This window comes from Pithys albifrons, chromosome Z (genome assembly GCF_047495875.1).
Source record: "Pithys albifrons albifrons isolate INPA30051 chromosome Z, PitAlb_v1, whole genome shotgun sequence".
In the NCBI taxonomy this organism is placed as follows: domain Eukaryota; kingdom Metazoa; phylum Chordata; class Aves; order Passeriformes; family Thamnophilidae; genus Pithys; species Pithys albifrons.
The window spans coordinates 26,945,269-26,968,661 of NC_092497.1; the positions used below are offsets into that span (position 1 = coordinate 26,945,269).

The 23,393-nt window shown below is 42.1% G+C and overlaps 1 protein-coding gene across 5 annotated transcripts in view; it reads right to left on the minus strand.

Annotated features, from left to right (window-relative positions):
- The window catches only part of HEXB (hexosaminidase subunit beta), a 27,628-nt gene extending 6,267 nt beyond the window's left edge, over positions 1–21,361 (minus strand). The window contains exons 1-14 of one of the 5 annotated variants that reach the window (XM_071580821.1): positions 20,997–21,361; positions 20,749–20,909; positions 17,522–17,587; positions 16,714–16,760; positions 16,399–16,509; positions 13,938–14,039; positions 12,257–12,386; positions 6,366–6,546; positions 5,312–5,398; positions 4,668–4,740; positions 3,868–4,042; positions 2,975–3,065; positions 2,655–2,759; positions 1,518–1,776 (exon numbers count right to left, since the gene is read on the minus strand). In XM_071580821.1, the coding sequence (XP_071436922.1) occupies positions 1,743–1,776; positions 2,655–2,759; positions 2,975–3,065; positions 3,868–4,042; positions 4,668–4,740; positions 5,312–5,398; positions 6,366–6,546; positions 12,257–12,386; positions 13,938–14,039; positions 16,399–16,509; positions 16,714–16,760; positions 17,522–17,587; positions 20,749–20,909; positions 20,997–21,289 (1,656 nt within the window). In that variant the 5' untranslated portion in view covers positions 21,290–21,361 and the 3' untranslated portion in view covers positions 1,518–1,742. Of the gene's footprint in view, positions 1–1,517; positions 1,777–2,654; positions 2,760–2,974; positions 3,066–3,867; positions 4,043–4,667; positions 4,741–5,311; positions 5,399–6,365; positions 6,547–12,256; positions 12,387–13,937; positions 14,040–14,648; positions 15,463–15,545; positions 15,716–16,398; positions 16,510–16,713; positions 16,761–17,521; positions 17,588–20,748; positions 20,910–20,996 lie in introns of those variants that run through there. The other 4 variants (XM_071580820.1, XM_071580819.1, XM_071580823.1 and 1 more) reach the window with 4 other exon arrangements.
- Positions 21,362–23,393: the final 2,032 nt, after the last annotated feature.

Sequence of the window (23,393 nt, forward strand, 5' to 3'; positions counted from 1 at the left end):
TATGTAACAAAACTATATCCAAGAAATAACAGATGGCCTCTTCAGGGAGTGAAAAAGGGCCTATTCTTCTAATTGTACTTCAGTTCTGTTTCAATCAGAGGTGCCAAGCTATTAGCAAACAGGTTGAAAAGCTTCACTTTCAAAGGCTAGTTTTTCTGCAAAACTTACTTCTTTTATTGAAAAGAAGTCATAAAAACATGCAAATATAAATCAATTGACATTTGTACACTCTCCCGGCTCCCAACCCTAGTACTTCCTTCATATGCAGCTCTAATGCTGTAATTTTCATTAATTTTGGAGGAAGTCAGGATTTCTTCCAGTTTACACTATCAAATTATTTTGTTCTTATGTGGCTTTAAAAACAAAGTAACTAGCCTCCTGTAACATATGATGGTGCAGTAAGATAGTATCAAATGATGTTTCAGAGTTAAAAGTTACAGTCAAAAGTCTGCTTCTTGAGTATGTAAGAATGAGATACTACTAGTGTTTAGAAGTATTCCTTTGGAAGAAACTGAATAATGAAATAGCTCAACAGTACTATTGCTGCCCCTAAGTAAGACCTACTCTACTTAGTAAAGAGAGGGTTGGATCTCTGGAATATATGCCCACCTTTTTGTTTCCTTTCTCCCATCCCTATTTCTCTTCAATTTGGCCTGCTGTGTCCTAGAGGAAGTTGAGTTTAGATCTGAATAGTAGCTACTGCTTTCACTGTACTATTTCAAGAGCAGTGGCCTCAACGTTCAGCAGGCAGTTATTCTTCAGTCACCATGACCTGCTGTTACAAAGTGCTACCTCCCCATTCCCTTGTTCCCTGGTAGCCAGCTGCAGCTCAAGCCAGAGCTATTCATTCTGCTTTGGAAAGGTTCCTTGATCTTCTACAACTGTCAGTCTGTGTATACATCATGTATAAACACGTAAGTAGGAACACAATCCTTTGCCCACTACAACAGCCTGATATTAAATCAGTTCTTTGAGTTCACACAATTCAAAGGCAGCCCTGTATACATGAAAAGCAACAGAACTGCAGCTCTGAGGAATGCTCATTTTATCAGTGGAAAATGAATGGTTTCCCTAGTGTTTTTCTGGTTCAAAACTTGTATCAAAAGAATTATTTTCAGGAGGACATGTCCTTTTATTAAGGTAGTCAGTTTCTAACAGGAATTGTTCACCCTTAGGCAAGAAAGCAGTTTTTCGTTAAATTACTTTCTGATGCTAAAAATGCAACAAGTACAAGGAGTAGTGCTTAGTCTGCCCCTGCATCTCTCATGCCAGCACTGCCAGAGCAGCTGCCATCATCTGGACAGCTCCCTATACAGCAATACAAGTACCAGTGTTAAGGAAGAAGGTGGGAGATGCAGCAGAAGAGTTAACCAGGTCCAGGAACAGCATGTTTTAGTTCACTGTAAAACCTATCCTAATAGTACAGCCACTGTACACTTCATTTTTCTGTTGTACTTGTGTTTTTCCTGAGCTCGATCAAGATAAGCACCATCCTATTAAGCAATAGGACTTAAGTTTTTAAAGCCCTTTAATGTTCTTTTTAACATGTATTCAGTTAACTCTTATCTTAATGTATCTATTTTCTCATGACTCTCATGAGGGAGATAGCACAATTTACATAGAGCTGTTTTCCTACAGCATTATTTTAGGCCCCCTTGAAATAAACCCAGTAAGTCAAAACTTACAAGTCCTTCGGTCAATCTTGGTTGATTAAAGAGCTAGTGTGTACTGTCAGCTGAATGTCAGTGATCCCAACAGATAATCATGCTAAGACACCTAGACAAATACAACCACAGTGCTTTGAGTTTTATGTGCTAACTGGTGGTGTATCCTGTTCTCTAAAAAGCTGATTTCTATCTACCTTGAAATACTTCCACTCAGTGCTGAGATTTCAATGACCATCATAAACTTCTGTAGAGAAATAATATGGCATGTTTCATTCTTCCTGCAGTCAACTATGCAGCAGCATTTGGGAAAGCCTAAAAAGCTCTCTGATTGTACACTTTAAAAGTGGAGTCAAACTTGGACTTAAAACCTAGGAATCACTCATATCTACAACTGAATTTACAAAGACAGCACTAGCAATAATTAACCAATAACCTGTCTAGGTACTTTTTAAGAAAGAACTGCAGAGAAAAATGTGTTATGACTACTGTAAACAAAGTTCATAAATGAATTAAAATTTATCAGGGACTCCTTACCCACCCTTTTCAGCCCCTGAAGTTAAGGCAGCACTTGAAAGAATAGCTTGCTTAAGCTCACCTCTCAGGCACACAGCTCCACTTGATTACCTGCTGCCAGTCTCGGAATATTATTTATAACAAATAACACCACTTTTTATTTAAATGTACTTTTGTCAGTGTACGCCTCCCACATACCCTTTCATTTCCTTTTTGTCTGAAATAAGTCAATCATGGTATTAGTTTTCCCTTCAGAGGAAAGAAGATCATAGATGAGTTTTAGTATTTCACTGAAAAAGCGAGTTCTCAAAATTTCATTGCAAAACTGTCTAGAACTCCTGTCTTACTGCATCTTTTTCCTCTTCTGTTGATGCCAGGCACATTCATTTCCAGGTCAGCAGTTTAGGCCTGTACTTTTATTCCATTGGTTTTAAGACCTGAGAACCAAGTTACACTGTAGCTACTAAATCTTACCGGAGCATCCGGCATCGGTGGCTGGTCAGCCTTTTATAGGCATCTTCCAAGTTGGTCACATTCCTGCTGCTCCAGAGTCTTTCCCCTACAGCACTTGCTCGAGGCCTGTAAAGGTATACTAAGTTTTAGAGCAGGTATGGTCTATAACCAAGAATGGATAAAATTTTTTAATAACAGGTCTTATATACCCAGAAGCATTAAGTTTTACAGCTGCTCAGGGTCAGCACAGAGCACTGTTACCATTGTCATACAGTCCTGTTGGATTAATTAATGTTCCTTGTAGCTGGCTTTTTAAAATCTGATGATAAAGCAGTTCATACCATAATCGAGGTGTCAGGTTAGTTGCATCCACAAATTCCCCCCACAGGCAGGCTTCTCCACCTATTACAAGTTTCTTCTGTTCTTCAGATCCTGAATTCAAAGCAGAAAAGTGAGAATTTCTGTTTTCCCAAAAGACAGGCATTTATCAACAATTTAATTTTCTAATACTGAGAAAGGAGTGATGTTTGTTTTATCATATAAAATACCCATCCTGAACACCAACGTAGTATTTTGGTAGTCTCATTACTGAATGTGAGAACCACCAGGCTGTTTGCCCAGAGAAGCCATTTCTCCTTTCTTTCAGAAAAGATTTTACTTTTTATCCCCTGAAGAACATTCCTCAGCATCCTGACATTCCTGAGATATATCAATCCTGACAGCAACTTCATTCCATCACTGGCAGAACATTTCTTGAAAAAACTAATTAGTCAGGTGTTCTCCCTAGTCAGCTGTGAAAGCTACCTTGCACAAAATGAAAGCCCCATGGAAAGTGTAAAATGTTTCTATCAGCTTTAGACAGAGGAAGAGAATGTGTCTTTTATAAAACAGTTTAACACTCTAGAAGGTTGCTAGCATATGTCTACCAAGATCCATTTTGCATAATTCTGCTTCTAAAGCATGATGCATCTGTCCACCTTGTTCATCATCCTGTCTCACACAAGCACCAATATCAGATGTTTGAGGAAGGTAACAACCTTCGCTGTGAAAAGTGCAAAATTCTTTTTTTTTTAAGTATTTTCCAGAGTTCCAGTTGACATTAAATTCCTTTGATTACATAATAATCACAGTGATGGAATGACCACTCTAAAACAGCCTTACTCTTTCCATTTACAACTTATTATAAATCAGAAAATTTCATACACAGAACATGCATATAGAAAAAGTAACAAACCAAGGAAGTCAAGTGGTTCAACACGGTAGTATTTCTTCCAGTCTTGCCCATAACTAATGTAGTCTAAGTACCAGGGTGCTGCCAGGACAGCGGAGAACCCAGCTCCAGTGACACTGCTCAGTTCATGAGCATAGTTGTTTGCCATCCACACTTCAACTACAGTGTCTGGTTTCAGCTAAAAGGGGGAAGACAAAACAAACAACACACCCCCGCAAAAAAACAAAAAGCCATTACTGACAATTCTAATTGCTGTTATCAGGAAAAAGGATCATGAATTTCAAAACTGGCTGTTTTTTTTCTTTTAAAGAGGAACATTTGGGAAGCTCCCTTTGGTCATCCCCCTGAAGTCTAGAGCTAATTACCTCTTTGCTGGTTTTAAACACAACTCAATATGAGTGAAGTCTAGGTTTTATTATAGACAGTTAATGCTCTAACAGGATTCCTACATGCACCATATATCTGACCAGTTCTTGAAAGCCAAGCACCTGGTGTTAGGTGAGGAAAAGAAACAGGAAACTAGTAGAAACTTCCCTACTCTTTACTCTGACAATTTAAAGCATATTACCTGTGTTCACCCTCAAAAAGCACTTTCAATGCTGGTGTTCCTGTTTGACCTATTTTACATGTTCAACAACTGATAATTTCAAGGGAGGCCCCACACCAGGGGAGATTTGCTGATGTCAGAAGACTTGATTTAACTCTTAAGAGACACAAACAGACCTACTTAATAGTTTCCTTTGAAAGCCTCCCACAATGCTGTGTTTTTACACAAGAGTATCTTACTAATTTTCCCATCTTACCTGTGCTTTGTGATCAAACACTTCTTGCCAGACAAGTTGTCCTTTGTTATAGGAGGAAACAATATCCAAAATGCTATAATTTAGAAATAAGATCGGGTCTGTGAACTTCAGTAAGTACAGTCACTCAAAGCAGCAGCATTTTCTACCCTAAGGCACATCAGGCCTTTCCCATCACTGCATAGGGAACTACAAAAAAGCAGGTTCTGGTTTTGGTGTTCAGTGCTCTGCTTTGACAACCATGTTCCATTTACCATATATAACCGTGTGCACGTGCAGTAACAGAAACTGATCCTCAGAACTACCAGCAACTTGTATAGGGTGGTTAAATCCATGTTATTTAAGGACAAAAGAAATAAGGGGCTGGAAACTCTTTTCCTCCCCACCCTGTGTGCTGACATTACTGCAGATCCTAGTTTAAGATACCAAATACATTCACAGAGTGTGCAGAACTAGCCTTAGATATCCTTGCTGTGTCCTACATTTTAATGCTAAGAACTTTATGTTTGGTATATTAAATGGGTAGTCCCCAATATTTGCCAAGTTTTGAAAACAATAGAGATACTAAATCAGCAGTTGCTGCACCACACCACCCTCAGATACTGACTGTGAAAACTTGAGAAAGAATTAAAAAAAAACCAACATACTTCTGAATATAGTAAGATTCCAGTTTAGCATAGTCAATGTCAAAACCTTGCTTCTTCATGAACTCTTTCACTTCAGGGTTGGATTTCCTTAAATAATAACAAGAAAAGAAGTTAAAAAAAAGATTATTTTTGTTACATTTTAAACCAGATTTCCCAACCATTTCCACCTATGCACAGCACTAGATGGTGTCTTAGGCCTGGAATGCAAAACAGAGCAGAAGCAGCAGGCTAATATGACTTGGACATTTTGAAACAGTTTCATCCTGATTTGAAATAAAGTCAATAGTCGTAATTCTCTGGTAAAGCTACTGCAGTCCCTGTTCTGAAGTGGCAGGCTGCCTCAAACTCATAAAAGCTCTGGGGTTCCTGGCATCTCTGTGACTTGGTGGGAAGGCTGTCAGCAGGTCTGGGAACTCAGCAATTTTGTGTTTTTACCACAAAAGCAGAACAAAACTTTTGTGGTAAAGCATTTGTCAGAAGGTTTCTTTCTTTATAAAAATTAAATCAAATCCTGCATGTTTGCATTGATGCCTAAAGAGAACACAAAAATACTGATTAGATCAATTTGAATACTTATCAAAATGCTCCAAATTCTGTATGATTAGTCACTTCAGCAGAGACTCCAAAACAGGAACACTGTTAATACATGCCACACTTTTAATACAAACACAAAAGAATTGGCTTGGTAGTACTTAGTGTATTTTATTGTGGGCAGAACTCAGTGGAAAGATCTACTTTAACACAAAGTATTTAAATGTTAATTATCTTATCTAGTACTTTTCCGCCATATTAGTTCTCTTTCCTGCCTGTTAATTTTCATAAAGAAATTCTTTAAAGTACTTGAACATTTGTGAAACTACTAGTCAGAACAAAATTCTGCACATCACTTGTTTCTTGTGCCACAAATGCTCTGCCTGTAAATAGTTAGAAAGGTAGGAGTGGAGATCTTGTCGTTATGCAGCAAAAACTGTCTTGTGCAACTGAGTGCCATAAATAATGAATGTGGACAAGCTTAAGAGGCACTAGATATTTGTTCTTTGAATTGTGACCATACCAACAGCTGAAGTCCACTTCATCTCCTCCCAAATGAATGTATGCATCTGGAAACACACTGCTGATCTCTTTGAAGAATTTAGTCATGAAGTCATAAGTTGTATTCCAAATGGGATTTATAGGTCCAAAGGACCCAGTTGGCTGTCCTTTGTTGTAACAAGGAGTGAGAAGACCTTTTTGACCTAGTAAAAACAATTAATAGTGCACATTTACTTCCATGTTGCTATGCTAACTTTACTAGTAGGAAGAAGCAGCTATCCATTTTAAAAAGGTAAATATTAATTACTTAAGTGCTCACCTATTCCAGGTACAATCAAATAGAGGAAGAATGAAATAAAAGAACTTGGACAAGGCTGAAGAACACTGTAACTGGAAATGCAGACTCTGACTTTCAGGTCTGTGATTTAACACACATTAATTTATATAACATGTCACTATACCTGAAAACCAGTATTTTGATGACTACTTGAATTAAAAAATCTTAATGGATATAGGAAGGAAGCCAGTTACAGGAAACCCAAGCATAATGAGTGTGCTCCAGAGGCCTCTTTTCTCTTTGTACTACTCTGCTTTATTCAGAGCCAATAGGAGCACCACAGAAATGGTATTTGTTCTTAGACAACTGCAAGAGAAATGTAGGGAACAGAACAAAGGACTCTATATAACCTTCGTTGACACTGTGAGCAGAAAAGGCCTGTGGCAGATCTTGGAACATTTAGGATGTTCCCCCAAGTTCCTCAAAATGATCATCCTGCTACATGAGAATCAGCATGGACAAGTCAGATATGGTGATGCACTCTCTGAGCCCTTTCCAATAACCAATGGTGTGAAACAAGGTTGTGTTCTTGCACCAACTCTATTCACAATCTTCTTCAGCATGATGCTCCAAAGAGCCACGGCAGACCTTGATGAAGAAAACGGCATCTACATCCGATATCATTACAATGGAAGCCTATTCAACCTAAGGTGACTGAAGGCCCACACCAAGACCCTGAATCACCTTGTCCATGAGCTGCTTTTTGCTGATGATGCCACCCTCATTGCTCACACAGAAGCAGCTCTGTAGCGCTTAACATCCTGCTTTGCAGAGGCTGCTGAGCTTTTTGGGCTGGAACTCAGCTTGAAGAAGAGAGAAGTTCTCCACCAACCTGCACCCTCTTCCATCATCCGCACATCACCATAGGCAATTCAGAGCTTAAGTCAGTCCAGCAGTTCACCTATCTGAGAAGCATCATTTCCTCAGACGGTAAGACTGATAAAGAGATAGACAACAGGCTAGCAAAGGCATACAGAGCCTTCAGAAAACTCCATAAAAGAGTCTGGTGCAATAAACACCTGAAGAAAAGTACAAAGATCAGTGTCTACAGAGCCATTGTACTGTCTACTCTTTTATATGGGTCTGAATCATGAGTCATGTACCACCACCACCTGTGGCTTCTCGAATGCTTCCATCAGCGCTGCCTCTGTTCAATCCTAAACATCCACTGGACTGATTAGGTCACTAATGTGCCTGTTCTTGAACAGGCAGGGGTCACCAGTATCAAGGCCATGCTGATGAGAATGCAGCTGTGCTGGGCAGGGCAAATCTCCAGTATAGAGCATCACCGCCTCCTGAAGATTGTGCTCTGTGGTGAACTCACCACCAGCTGCTGCAAGAGAGGAGCCCCGAAGAAGAGATACAAGGACTCCCTGAAACAACACCTCAGCCTTGGCCATATTGACTGCCACCAATGGTCCACTCTGGCCTCCAATCAGGATTCTTCGAGACACACCATTGACGGCGCTGCTGCTTCCTTTGAGAATACACATAGAATCATAGAATCATAGAATCGTTTGGGTTGGAAAAGACCTCCAAGATCATTGAGTCCAACCCTTGGTCCAACTCCAGTCCATTTACTAGATCATGGCACTCAGTGCCACGGCCAATCTGCCTTTAAAAATCTCTAGGGATGGTTAATCCACCACCTCTCTGGGCAGCCCATTCCAATGCCTGATTACTCTCTCTGGAAAGAATTTTTTTCTGATCTCCAACTTAAATTTCCCCTGGTAGAGCTTAAGCCCATGCTCCCTTGTCCTATTGCTGAGTGCCTGGGAGAAGAGACCAGCCCCCACCTCGCTAGAACTTCCCTTCAGGTAGTTCTAGACAGTGATGAGGTCACCTCTGAGCCTCCTCTTCTCCAGGCTAAACAACCCCAGCTCCCTCAGCCTCTCCCCATAGGACTTGTGCTCCAGTCCCTTCACCAGCCTTGTTGCTCTTCTCTGGACCCGCTCCAGCACCTCAATATACTTTCTGAACTGAGGGGCCCAGAACTGAACACAGTACTCAAGGTGTGGCCTCACCAATGCAGAGTACAGGGGAAGGATCACTTCCCTGGTCCTGCTGGTCACGCTATTTTTAATACAGGACAGGATCCCATTGGCCTTCTTGGCCACCTGGAAACACTGTTGGCTCATGTTGAGCTTCCTGTCAATTAGTACCCCCAGGTCCCTTTCTGCCTGGCTGCTCTGCAGCCACTCTGTGCCCAGCCTGTAGCGCTGCAGGGGGTTGTTGTGGCCAAAGTGCAGGACCCGGCACTTGGCCTTATTGAACTTCATCCCTTTGGAATCAGCCCATCTCTCAAGTCTATCCAGATCCCTCTGCAGAGCCCTCCTGCCTTCCAGCAGGTTGACACTCCCTCCCAGCTTGGTGTCATCAGCAAATTTGCTGGTGATGGATTCCATCCCCTCATCTAAATCATCAATAAAGATATTAAACAGGACTGGACCCAACACAGACCCCTGGGGAACACCACTGGTGACTGGCCGCCAGCTGGATGCAGCTCCATTCACCAGCACTCTCTGGGCCCGACCCTCCAGCCAGCTCTTAATCCAGGAGAGGGTACACTTGTCCAGGCCATGGGCTACCAGCTTTTCCAGGAGTATATTATGGGAGACAGTGTCAAAGGCCTTGCTGAAGTCCAGATAGACCACATCCACAGCCTTCCCCTCATCCACCACGTGGGTCACCTGATCGTAAAAAGAGATCAGGTTGGTCAGACAGGACCTGCCCCCTCCTAAACCCATGCTGGCTGGGTCTAATCCCTTGTCCACCCTGAAGGTGCTGTGTGATTGCACTCAGGATGAACTGCTCCATAACCCTGCCAGGCACGGAGGTCAGGCTGACAGGCCTGTGGTTGCCAGGGTCCTGCTTGCAGCCCTTTTTGTGGATTGGGGTGACATTGGCCAACCTCCAATCATCTGGGACCTCCCCAGAGAGCCAGGACTGTTGGAAGATGATGGAGAGCGGTTTGGCAAGCTCTTCTGCCAGCTCCTTCATCACCCTGGGATGGATCCCATCTGGTCCCATAGACTTGTTAGGATCCAACTAGCTCAGTAAGTCACTAATATATCCTCCTGGAATATAGGAGGGCTATTCAGCTCCCTCTCCCTGTCTACCAGCTGCAGAGGCCAGTTGTCTTGAGGGCCACCTGTCTTACTGGTGAAAACTGAGGCAAAGTAGGTGTTAAGTACCTCAGCCTTCTCATCTTCCTTAACTATATTTCCCTCCAAGTCGAACAGAGAATGGAGGTTTTCCTTGCCCCTCCTTTTGTTATTAATGTATCTATAAAAGGACTTTTTGTTATCCCTAACTGAATTGGCCAAATTTACTTCAAATTCCACTTTTCTTTCCCTAATTTTTTTCCTGCATGACATAGCTCTATCTGTAAATTCTTCGTAAGTAGCCAGCCCTTTTATCCATAGTCTGTAAACTTTCTTTTTATCCCTGATTTCTTTCAGAATCTCCCTATTTAACCAAGCCGGCCGTCTTCCCCTCCGGCTGGCCTTTCGGCACACTGTATAGTCTGTTGCTGTGCACTCAAAATTTCCTTCTTAAAACATGTCCATCCCTCCTGGATCCCCTTGCCTTTAAGGGTTGTTTCCCGGGGTATGCTCTGAATCAGTTTTTGGAACAGGCCAAAATCTGCTCTCCGGAAGTCCAAAGTAGAGGTTTTAATGGTGGCTCTCCTTACATCCCTGAGGACTGGAAATTCTATTAGTTCATGGTCACTATGCCCCAGACAGCCTCCAACCACTACATCATCTACCAGCCCCTCTCTGTTTGTAAACAGTAGGTCTAGCGGGGCCTTACCCCTGGTAGGCTCATTTACCAGTTGATGAAGGAAATTGTCCTCTATACACTCCAGGAACCTCCTTGACTGCCTCTTCTCTGCAGTATGAAGCTCCCAGCACATATGTGGCAGGTTAAAGTCACCCACAAGAACAAGGGCTGGAGATTTTGAGAATTCTGTCAGCTGCTTGTAGAACAATTCATCTCCTTCATCATCCTGGTTAGGCGGTCTGTAACAGACTCCCACAAGGGCGTCAGCCTTGTTGGCCTTGCCCCTGATTCTGGCCCACAGGCACTCAACCTTGTCACTCCTGACCTCAACTTCAACAGTCAAGAGACTCTCTAACATATAAAGCCATCCCTCCACTTCTACTTCCCTGCCTGTCCTTTCTGAAGAGCTTGTAGCCCCCCATAGCAGCACTCCAGTCATGTGAGTCATCCCACCACGTTTCTGTGACAGCAACTATGTCATAGTTTTCCTGCTGCACTATGGCTCAAGGTACATGTCCTTCATACTTCAATTCTAGGAATTTAGCTTTACACAATAAAGGAGGGCTAAATAGAGATCAAAACTACGCAATGGTTCTTAAGATATCTAAAGCAACATGAGCCATGATAACTGAATATGAAAAAGTTATTGTATGTGGGTTGGAATCCTAAGTCCACGTTATTTGGTATACTGTAGGTGCAGCAGCAAGACCCTCCTGCCTGTGTGTTTTCTATTCTGAGCACATTTCCCCAAAACATGGTCCTAAGTACTAGAGTGCTTCTACTACCCTACTCACAAGCCTTCAGACTTATCTACAGTATCTTGAATTTGAATGCAGACAATGCATAGGTACCCCAAGTTCATAAGCAAATCCGTGACTGGCTTCTGTGCATCACATTTTTAAAAAAGCTATACAGGAAGCCGATAAGAACAATTGATTTTAGGCAAGAGAGATCAACTTTTTCTTCAAGCTAATGTAGACACTCCATATACTACCAGGCAAGCCAGTGATTTAATAATTCACTGTAAAAGCAAAGATCACTTGAGATGAAAGATTCAAAAGGAGTGTTTGGCAAATTTGGATTTTGGCTTGTTCCTTTCATCCTCATTTTAAGTTACTGAGAAAAGTCCTGAGACATGTTTCAACACTATGGCCACATCCCCATAGGATGAATACAAGATTTGTTGCATGACTAAAGCTAAAGCTATGAAACACTAAAAAAAATCTTTACTTTTGGCCAAAACCAGTGAAATTGCATTCAGTGCACATTGAATTAAGGCACAAGGTTTCCTGGTCCTTGAGTACATGTAAATACCAGCATTCTGTATCAGAAGTACTACTGTGAGACCCAGAAGAGGGTGAAGAAGTATCCAAATTTACTGTGTTTTGTACACTGGCAGATTGCCACTTTACTAATAGACAGAAATATCAATCACTTGGAAAGAACCTTCCCAAAGCATCAATGTCTATTCTAGATTAGACAGCAACTCATTATTTCTAGGCACTGCCTTATTATTCTAAACTCAAGTACTGAGTGAGGGGATATCAACAATATGAAGCCTAAGGCAGAACAGATCTGTACCTTTGCACACACATCCAACACAGGATGTGTCAGCCTTCTTTGTTCATTTTAGTTCCTCTAACGTACAAAGGTCATGCCATCACTCAACCTGCCCCTTCCTTACCTCTTATCAAGGGTCTTCCGAAGCATTTTATTGGCTACTTTGAAAAAAATCCATTTGCTTGCTACTACTCACCACAATATTTTGACAATTAATACTTTCTTGAACATACCTTTTCCCCAAGACTGTGTGTGTCCTGGGGTATCAAACTCCGGGATAACTCTAATGCCTCGTAACCGGGCATACTCAATCACCAGACGGACGTCAGCAGGAGTATAAATGAGATTAGAGGAGTATGCTCCCTGTAAAATACTCACATTTAGACATAGTTTACAAAACAAAGTATCAGCTACTCACGAAATTTGTACTAAAGTGTTGTAAAACTGCTCTCCAGTCTAATTGACCTCTTCTGGTTTATCACATGTGCAACAGCACTGACAGAGAAAAAAAACAACGAAAAAATAAACCAACAAACTCACAACACTGACATAAACCTCCTTGAGGAGGGCATCCTTTCCTCCTTAGCTCACAGTTACTGAAGAAAAAAGAAAACCTAGTTTTTATTCCATCAAGTGTCTGAAAGATACAGTTTTCAACTCTTCTGTACAGGGGCAAGTTATTTTTCCCCATTTTATCTCTGAAACACAGGGCCCTGGTTACATGACAAGCAAGACTAATGGAAAAATTCTGCCAAGTCAGAAAGAATGGTGTCTTCTTTCAAAACCTCTGCTTTTCAGTTTTGATACTGTCACCAATTTAGCATCAGGGAGTGTTGGCTTTGTGACACTGATTTTAAGTGTTCTTCCACTCCCACACAGCAAACGAATGTGACAAATGGCCCAGACTGCTGCAGTTTGGTGAAACAGATGCTTGCCAGAGAGCCAAACTACCTAAGAATACATCATGACTCTTCATGGCTAGTAGCACCTTAAGCTTCCATTTATCTGGAAATGCTTTCCACAGTTGAGTTACCCAAGAAAGGTAATAGTAATCAAGAAGCCTTTAAAAGAGAAGGTTGAGACAAAAGCCATCTTCCTCTCTCCGGATGTCAGTGGGGAATAGAACAGAACTCCACAGCCATTACTACGAAAAACCATCTGACTGCACCATGCAACATCTACAATTTTTGAATTATAAAATTCTTCAAGACATCTGCTCAAGCACTGCCTATATAATTGTCATGAGGGTCAGATTCTAGCAAGGATTTTAAAACAGAATCACAAATCTTGTACTTAAGCTGAGTCCACTTAACTATTCGGTTTGATTTGGCTTCTACTGTACCATGACTGAGCAAGAACCTAATTACTTACAACTAATTTAACAAAGTCTGCTGGAAATATAGAGACATATTGCACTTTATTTGTTTTAGAAAACAACTTCTTACTTTTGTACCTCTTAGAAGCATGGTATGTTTTGTAAAGTTAACTAGATTGCAGACAGGACAAAAGTTCTATTGCAGTAGTTTCAAACCTAGATCTGGCAGGAAACTCTCTTACATTTGAGAGACAGGAGGTCTACCAGTTAAATAAACTCATGAACAGAAATTCAAGCAGTGTTCACTACTTAATTGCATACCCTTACTGTGTGAAGTCCTGCAAACATTCAGAAAATTTGCACAAAAGAGTTATGAAGGCCATTTACCATTTATCCACCAAGAAAGACTTGGAAAAATAGTCCACACGGCCACTCAGGTAGGATCCTAAATGTGGACTTGCTGGTTTCTGGTCCTGTGGTACTGTTTCACAATCAGCCAAAGCAGATGTACTCAACCACTGGTAAACTCTGCATTTTATTTTCATGAAATATGTGCTGGATTTCAGCCCTCCCACACTGCCTCAATGATGTTCACTCACCTTATCACTTAATTCAGGGAAATAAATGCTCTGGTAAGGGAATGACTGATCATCTACTATATGCCAGTGAAGAACATTAAACTTGTTAAAAGCCATGGCATCCTGTAAGAAATAATGCAATAGAGTCTAGTGAAACACTTCACTTTCACAGAAATCCATGCAAAAAAAGAGGTCATGTCCCAGCATATCCTGCATACCTAAAAAAGAACAAACCAAACTAACAAAAATCACCCCAGACCAAACAAAAAAAGGATAGCATGTTTTACTGAATCCTAGAAGAAAACACCTCTACTTTTCCATTTGTCTGCCATCTATTTGCACCACTGCTGTCAGCTAGCTCTTGATCTAACCCCCTTCTACCAGCCTGTGTAAAACGAACTACTATAAATACTCATGAATTTCTTCCACTTAGAACACACCTGTATAATTCTCTATAGACTATCAGTTATTTCAGCTTACAGAAAAGCTTATACTTTTCTAACTAAATATTTTGGACCTGAAAATGTAACAGCATAAGGGAGTTTTCTGTAACTTCTATTTAGTACATTCCTTCTTGATAGTGATTTCTGCAGAATCCATTTTAAATGCACACAAAATAAAGCATGCTTTTTCTCCACAAAAGACAGTGCTTCCCTTATGTTTTCAGTCATTACAGTGTCAGTACTTCCATTTTTTTGAAACTGAAGATAAGATCAATGTTAACACACTTACTTTAGAATTATAACTCCAGTTGGACAGTTGGACATACACACTCTGAGTTATGCTCACTTGATAGAGTCACTAGAAGTGAACAGGCCAAATAAGTGTTCTCTGCATTGTTCATGACTGATTGCAACACAGCTGCTTCCAATCCCCTGCCACAATACAACTATTTCCACATCTCTCCCATTCTTATTTCACCACCATATGTTTAAAGAGTTCTTCAGGAACTCCCACCAAATCCAAAAGGATATTTATACCTTGTCCATTCCCCAAAATTATCTTATCTGTTTCATTACACTGCCAAAGTTTTAATTGTCACATCTTCATTTATTTCTATCAAATACCATCCTTCCACATAGAAAAGTACATCTGTTGACCTTCATCTCAGCCACCCTTCTCTCAAGGACAACGCCCTCCCTGAAAATACAGTACAGCAGCAGAACACAAACAGGAAAGGTACCTGAACTGCTGCTCTAAACATCTAATTACCACCTGTCAGAGAAGAGATTACTGATGCTTTTTGCTACCCTGGATTCAAGCAGGGACAGAGGTGGGAGGAAAAGCACACTTGTTCTTAAATCAGCAAAATGGCATAAAACGTAGCTGTACTAAAGTATTAGAGAGAGAGACACAGCCACAATTTAAGGAAAGAAAACAGAAAAGTAACTCTTACAGAAACACAAAACTGGTTGGAAATGCAAGTCTCTTTGGACATCTCTTTTAGACAAGACAATAAACAACAGCACAAGTATCTCCTTGAGAAGCACCTGGCGATGCAAATGAAATATTACGTAAGCACTACTTGCTGAACAGACACTGTCCTTGAAGGAAAACACAAGTAGTTAAAAATTGGACAAGTACTGAGCATAGTTCAAGAACAACCTCAGAAACGAAGACTAGTTTTACCTGTACTCTTCCTGCCCATCTTAAACCTGTTTTGCAAAGTTCTGCAACACGGAGAGGAAATTTCAAGTATTACTTCATTTTGGAGAAGCAAGACAAGAGACAAAACAGGGAAATGTCTGTTCTTCTGCTTCAACTCCTTCCACTTCAGTAATCACTCCTACAAGGATTTCAACAACAAAATAGGAGCGAAAGACAAACCCCACAACTTTGGCTGCTATACTTATAAAAACTCATGACCTTTCTATCACAGGGGGAGCATATGACTCTTAGTGTGCTTACATAAGCTTTCTGGAGAAAGGGGTTTTTTTGTGGTATTTTTTGTTTGGTTGGTTGTTGGTTTTTGTTTTGTTTGTATGTCTGGGTTTTTTTCTCAGTAGCTTCCATTGAACATTTTCAATATCTTCCCTTGCTCTGTAACACTTAATCACTAGCTTGCTCTTAGCAGCCCAAGAAAGGACTACCAAAGCCTGGCTACTGAAAAGACTGGACTCTACCTGAAATCACTGGCACCGAAGCCAGAACTTGCAAGGTCTCCCACATATTACCTGGTGACAGATATCTCAGAACATGCTTGCAGGAAATACTGCATGAGTTGTTTTAGGCAATAGAAAATACAGAGACTCCAAAGTACCACAAATCCCAGCCCCTTTAGAGATTCACTAATTATTGTGTCTGCCCACTTGACTCCTCTCCAGTCAGTTCTGACCTTTGCTTATCAAAGTTCACTCTGTCCTTTTAGAACTCAGACCAGGTGGATTTTAATTCCATACAAGCTCCAGTTGCTACCTACTTCAGTGGACAAAACACAACAAAAAAAAGCCTTTGTTATAATGATACAAAACTGCCCACTTACCAGGTTTGTAAGAATAGATTTCCTTGGTAAATAATGCCTTGAAGTGTCCAGTAAGATTCCTCTATGAGCAAATCTTGGGAAGTCATTGATTTCAGATTCATTGACAAGAAACTATGAGAATAAAATTTAAAAATTAGAATTCCCATTTAATATTCACCATTTCAAAGAGGAAATGTATTTTTTTTCAGAAAATGATTCTTGGAAGTCTGTTAACAAACTGAAAAGCTACTGACTGAAACAGGCAAATCTGTTGTTTCTAGAAAAGAACCAAGTAAAGAATGTGGTTGTCTGTTATTAGTTAATAGCAATACTTACACTTCCATAGTCATCTTCATGAACCAGCTGGCTGAAGGTTTCCAAACCTGGAAAAATAACCAAGAAAGGGATCTGGAATACACCTCAGTACTTGCCTTTAGTTAAAAACAGGACCACAACTATTTACAGGCATTCACACAGCTAGAAAGAATGCTTAATAGGTGAGTTTCTTTCTTTTTAGCAGTTTCCTTAATTGGTCAAGCCCCACTATTTTAAAAATTTCAAACAGAGAACCAATCACATACTCCATTACACACAGACAGAGAACACTATCACTACAGCTGTAGCAAATTAATCCTCAAATAGTAAGAAAGTTACTGAGAGTAAGGTAGGAATTTCTTGTATTTACATGCATCTACTCCTGTCATTTCTGTAACTGGTGAAGTTTCGATTCAGCAGAAAAAATCTCTTCATGTAGACTAACAATCCAGTCAAGAACAGCAGACTGGAACTTCAGCATGATGATCCTCTTGGTAATGTATTCAGCATGTCCAGTTGTTAGGTGTAGTCAGAGAAGAATCTGCTCACCCTATAGATTAGAGAGCTTTTAATCACCCAGAATTTGCTCTGACTGGCTGATTTCAGGCACAGCGACAGTGCACTTACAGTGCACCACTGGATCTGAAATGCTGAGCATCTGGACTGAGGGTCTAACCAACAACATCTGAGTATCCTTCTGGCCTGACCAAGCTTACTTCCAATGACATACTGAATGAGAGCACAGCTCAGTGATCAGCTGGTTCTTAGTCTGCCATGGAGTCTGTATAAGCCCCCAAAAAATATCTCTATATGAAAAGTAACAGCTTACCTCTTAAAGCACCCCATACTTCATAAGCTTTCAGTATAGCCACAGGCTCTGTTACAGTTAAATGATCTAAAGAAAAAAAAGGTTATTCCTTAAGAAAACATGAATTGACAGGACAATGCTAAAAGGCATCAAACAGATTCTTCAAGTACCATGTCTCTCTTTTCTGATATAATGCAAGCTACTGTTCAGAGAGTCAACAGTTAATCAATAAGAAGACAAGGAATTGAGATGCTTAATAATGCCAATGTTGAAATATTGTACATGGGCCAAAATTCCAGCCAAGTTTAACTCATTTAAAACATAACAGATTATATTTTTGCTTTTAAGGCATAGTGATAAGGGTTGCATAACTATGCCAGAACTAACCACAGAAAGTTTACTTCTCCTTTTACCTTCCTTCCATATAGATTACACTTACATATTTTTTTAGAGATAAAATTTGTCCTGTAATATTGTCTAGTGCTAACTATAAAGCTCTAATTACAAAGGTAAAAAACTAATAATCAGACCATAGAATCATAGAATATTGTGAATCGGAAGCGATCCCCTAGGATCAGTGAGTCCAACTCCTGGCCCAGTACAGGTCACTCAAAAAAATCACACCATGTGCCTAAGAGCATTGTCCAAATACTTCTTGAATGGAAACAGGCTTGGTGCTGTGACCCCTTCTCTGGGGATCCTGTTCCAGTGATCAATATCCAACCTGAACCTGTCCTGACACAGCTTTATGTCATTCCCTTGGATCCTGTCACTGGTCACCATAGAGAAGAGATCAGTGCCTGCCCCACCTCTTCCTCTCACAAGGAAGTTGTAACTGCAATGAGGTCTCCCCTCAGTCTCCTCTTCTCCAGGCTGAACGGACAAAGTGCCCTCAGCCACTCCTCACACGGCTTCCCCTTTAGGCCCTTCATCACTTTCATTGCCCTCCTTTGGACACTCTCTAATAGCTTAGCATCTTTCTTTTATTATGGCACCCAAAACTCAAGGTGAGGCCGGACCAGCGCAGAGTAGAACAACTGGCTGGCAATACTGTGCCAGGTCACCCTACCAACCCCAACATCTAATGAACATGTGTATTGGGGCAGTGAGAAGAAGTAAGGTAAATAAAATGAAGAACAGTACCAGAAGGAATCTATAGCAATTGTCCCTTAAGTTTGACTAACGAAGTATAAAGTACTGGTGAGAAAAAAAGCTAAAATAATTTTGGTTTTCCATGTTAGGTGATTCAGTAGATTCTAGTGAAGAAACAAACGTATTTTAAATATATTTTTGAAATCACATACATATAGATGTATAAAAATATACTATATCTATAAATCTATAGATTTATATTATTATTTAAACAGCAAAGCAAGAATAAACCGACCAGAATTGCACATCTGACACCACAGAGAAAAAATTAAAGTGGTGAATTGCTGTACAAAGATTTATTTGGTCTGTGTCAGTATGAAAGAATGCTTAGCTATAACCTACAGAGTTCAAACATTTATCTGAACTACCAGAGAAAAGCCATTCAGTAACATGAAGAAAGTACCTCAGGCTTCCATGTTAACATGCTGCATATACTGGAAGGTTGGGGTAAGAAAGAGAACTTAGAAGAGTACTGCAATCTCCACAGGTCTTTCTGTTGTAAATTGTAAGGAAATTGTCATCAATTGTCAAGGATTTATTTCCATGACAGCAGGCTTTTTTTTAATGAAGAGATACCATACCTAACTGAATGCAGATCAAGCTATTTGGAACCTTTTGCAAAAGCAGGTTAAGAACTCAGCAGGGAGAAGAGCAGCAAACTTGTGTTTTGATTACATACAATACTTTTGCTTTAGCATAGTCACTGACTGATACATACTATCTCTATTAAGGAGACAAACTATCCAAACCAGGAAGAGACCAGCATTTTTCAGAATTTGTTCCTTGAAAAAGCCAGCCCATTAAAAACCAGAAAAATAAAGATTTCATGTAGTCTGGAAAGCTCAGCTTATTGCACAAGGAAAACATGCTATTTGTGACAGGACACTCATTTCTTAGAGCAGAGGGAAAAATTCCTGACTGGTCTAAAGAATGCTACCTGGAAATCACATGATCTGACAGACCGTATGACAGAAGACAAGAACCAGCTTTGGTTGAACCCTGCAGTTCACAATCCAGCTCAAAGTTCAAATGGTAGTATAGCAGCATAATAACCTGTCGGTGGCAGAAAAATGCTAAAGCATTAGCATTTTTCCTTCTGTATTTTATTTGCACTGAAATGTATTATAAGCTTGCACACAAAAACTGAACTATTTAGCTATATGTGCCAAAGACATGAGTAAATTTAGTATCATTATATTCTACTACAAGTCAGGTGGCATAAATCCTGCTGCAGATGTATGATTTAAGATTAAAAGGATCTTTTTCTAAGGATCTGTATCCTGGATACCAAACAACTGTCTTGCCTAGTACAGAAGATTATCTCAAAACAGAACTAGATGAATTGATTATGTTGATTCCTGTGGAAGCCTGCCCAGACAAAAAGCAATCCTATCACTCATCCTTATTACTGTTAAGAAAATCCTCTGGTGATTAGTTTGTTATTTAAAGTACTTCTCCAGTCTGGACTTCAAACACAGAACTGAAGAAACATAGAAAAACAAATCCAGTATAAACATCATGTTTTTAAATACTTTCTTGTATCTACTGATAGAAAGCAAGTTTATAACACTGCAGGGTGAATAACAAGTTCAACAAACACTCTCTGCTTTTCCAGAAAAACCAGGAAATACCATGTGAATATCTCAGTATTAAGTAGCTTCAATTCAGAAGCAGTAATTTCTAAGGACAGCATACGGGTAAACAAAGAGAAGCTTCACACAACACCCTATACTGAAAGGGATGAATTCCTGACTACGCATAGATCTCACCAAACATAACTGGGTATGGCATAGCACAGTAGCTCTGATTCCAAATGCTAATTGCTAGTTGCTATAAAGGACACTAGCAGGTAAAAGCGCTGTATGGTAGCTAAGAAATCACAGGCGGCATGTGTAATGATTGTCTGTGAGCTCAGCTTTCCCACAGCATCAGTAATTATCTTCTGGTCGCCACTGTTCTGAAACGATCTTGAGCGCTTCGTGAGCCTGTGCTCTCCAGTTCCTTAAAAACAAAGCCCTGCTGACTTTCTCACCGCACACGTGATGTGCAAACCAGCGCCTAACGGTGCCGGCGGGGCCGCGGACGAGGGTACTCACAGGCCTCGCTGGAGCCGAGGTGCGGGTAGCTGTCACAGCCGGGCTCCGGCGCCTCGATCACCACCTGCAGCTCGGACAGCTCGGACAGCTCGGCACGGGTAGCCAGCGGCCTCCGACCCCACCTCCGCCGGCGGGAATGTCCGAACATGTATTCGTAGTACCTGAGGCAGAAACACAGGCGGCGGGGCCCTGAGGCGGCTGCTCCCGCCCGGCGCCGCGGCCGCAGCCCCTGGCCCCGCTGCGCTCACCTGCGGAAGGCGTCCTGCAGCGGCGCGCAGCCCGTCCCCGCCGAGGAGCCGGCGCTGTGCACCAGCTGGAAGCGGCCGGGCGCCACCCGCAGCTGCCGGGGGGACGTACGGAGCCACTGCGGCAGTGGCCACAGCGAGTCCTCCGGGACGGCGCCCGCCACCAGCTCCCAGTCGGCCGGCGCCGGCTCGGCCTCGCCCCGCGGGGCGCCGTGGCGGAGGCTGGTGCTCACCAGCACGGCGGGCACCAGGACGAGCACCAGCAGGAGCCCTACCAGCCCCATGGCTCTGCCCATAGCGTGCGGCTGCGGCGGCGCCCTCAGCCCGCCGGGTGCCGCACCCGGAGCGCCCCGGTCCCGCCTCCGCCATCACGGGGCTCCAGACCCGCCCCCCGTCCCGCCCACAGCGACGCGGCTCGGGCAGGGCGCTGAGAGCGGTGGCTGCGCTGTTCTGAGGGCTGTTCTCATGGAAAAATTACAATAAACTATCAGAGAGCGTGGCGAAGGATCTAAAGAAGAAGCCTTGTGAGGGGCGGCTGAGGTCGGTTCGTTTGCTCAGTATAGAGAGGAGGAGACTGAGGGGAGACCTTGTTGGAGCGTTCAGCATCCTCACTAGCGGAAGACCAGGGGTAGGCACCGATCTCTTCACTCCCGCGACCAGTGACAGGAGTCGAGGGAAGAGCACGAAGTTGTGTCAGAGGAGGTTTAGATTGCATATTAGGAAAAGGTTCTTCACCGAGAGGCTGATTGGCCACTGGAATAGCTTCCCTAGGGAAGTGGTCACAGCACCAAGCCTGTTTGCGTCCATGTGTTTGGACAATGCACTTAGGCACATGATGTGATTTTTGAGGTGGCCTGTGCAGGGCCAGGAGTTGGACTTGATGATCCTAGTGGGTCCCTTCCAGCTTAGCATGTTCTATGATTCCATGATGGTCCTGCATGTGGAACCACTCCACAGAAAAATGAGGAGGAGTTGGATGAGTCAGCTCAATTACTGCATGGAAAGGCTTTCTGTGTATTGTGTTATAAACAATATTGTGAATAAGTAGGTGTCTGAGTTGCAGTGAAATGTTTCAAGCTTTGACCATACAGACCAGGTGTTTTGGTCGGTCTTGGGAATTTTGCAAATTTTGGGAAGTTGTGAAGCATTCAAAAGGCAAATCAAGTATTTCAAGGTTGGAAGTCAGAGTGGGGAGGAACTCAGGCTTCAAACCACCTCTAATTGAAGGGTTAATGTGAATACTGGAGTTTTATTGCTATTGCTTCAGCTGACGTGCCAGTTAAGGCCAGAGCAATGACATCTGCCTGCTGCTGCTGCAGAGTAACTGAGAGCCGCTCTCAGCCACTGTCCCTCGGCGATCCCCCTTGTGTGCAATGTTAGCTCTGTAGTCATGTGCTCCTCATTGTGACATAGGCTCTACAGTTTTAATAAAGTAAATAAAAAAAAGAAAAAAAAAGAAAATGTCTCCGTAATGAAAGTTACATCTGTTTGTGAAAAACAGATCTTGCCATGGGATTGCTAAAAAGCAAACACCCTCTTCTTCAGAAGGGTTGCCCTCCTCTTTCAAGCTGTCTCTGCAAGTTTGGAGGAGCAGCTCTTCCCACTGTCTGGAAGGCTTCCCAATAGGTTCAGGTGCCTCACCCAGTTTGAGAACAATTGCAGGACTGGTCTGTATAGCAGTTTATGGGGAGGTGAGTCATGGCTGCCAGAAGCCCATACTGCGGCTCTCTGGTCACTCAGTCAGATTTCATAGAATCATAGAAATGATTGGGTTGGAAAAGACCTCCAAGATCATTAAGTCCAACCCTTGGTCCAACTCCAGTCCATTCTCAGTTTAAAAACCTCCAGGAATGGTGAATCCACCACCTCTCTAGGCAGGTCATTCCAATGCCTGATTACTCTCTGGAAAGAATTTCTTTCTGATATCCAACTTAAATTTCCCCTGGCAGAGCTTAAGCCTGTGCTCCCTTGTCCTATTGCTGAGTGCCTGGAAGAAGAGACCAACCCCCACCTCACTAGAACTTCCCTTCAGGTGGTTACAGACAGTGATGAGGTCACCTCTCAGCCACCTCTTTTGCAGGCTAAACAACCCCAGCTCCCTCAGCCTCTCCCCATAGGACTTGTGCTCCAGTCCCTTCACCAGCCTTGTTGCTCTTCTCTGGACCTGCTCCAGCACCTCAGTACCTTTCCTGAACTGAGGGGCCCAGAACTGAACACAGTACTCAAGGTGTGGCCTCACCAACGCAGAGTACAGGGGAAGGATCACTGCTCTAGTCCTGGTGGCCACGCTATTTTTGATACAGAACAGGATCCCATTGGCCTTCTTGGCCACCTGGAAACACTGTTGGCTCATGTTGAGCTTCCTGTCAATTAGTACCCCCAGGTCCCTTTCTGCCTGGC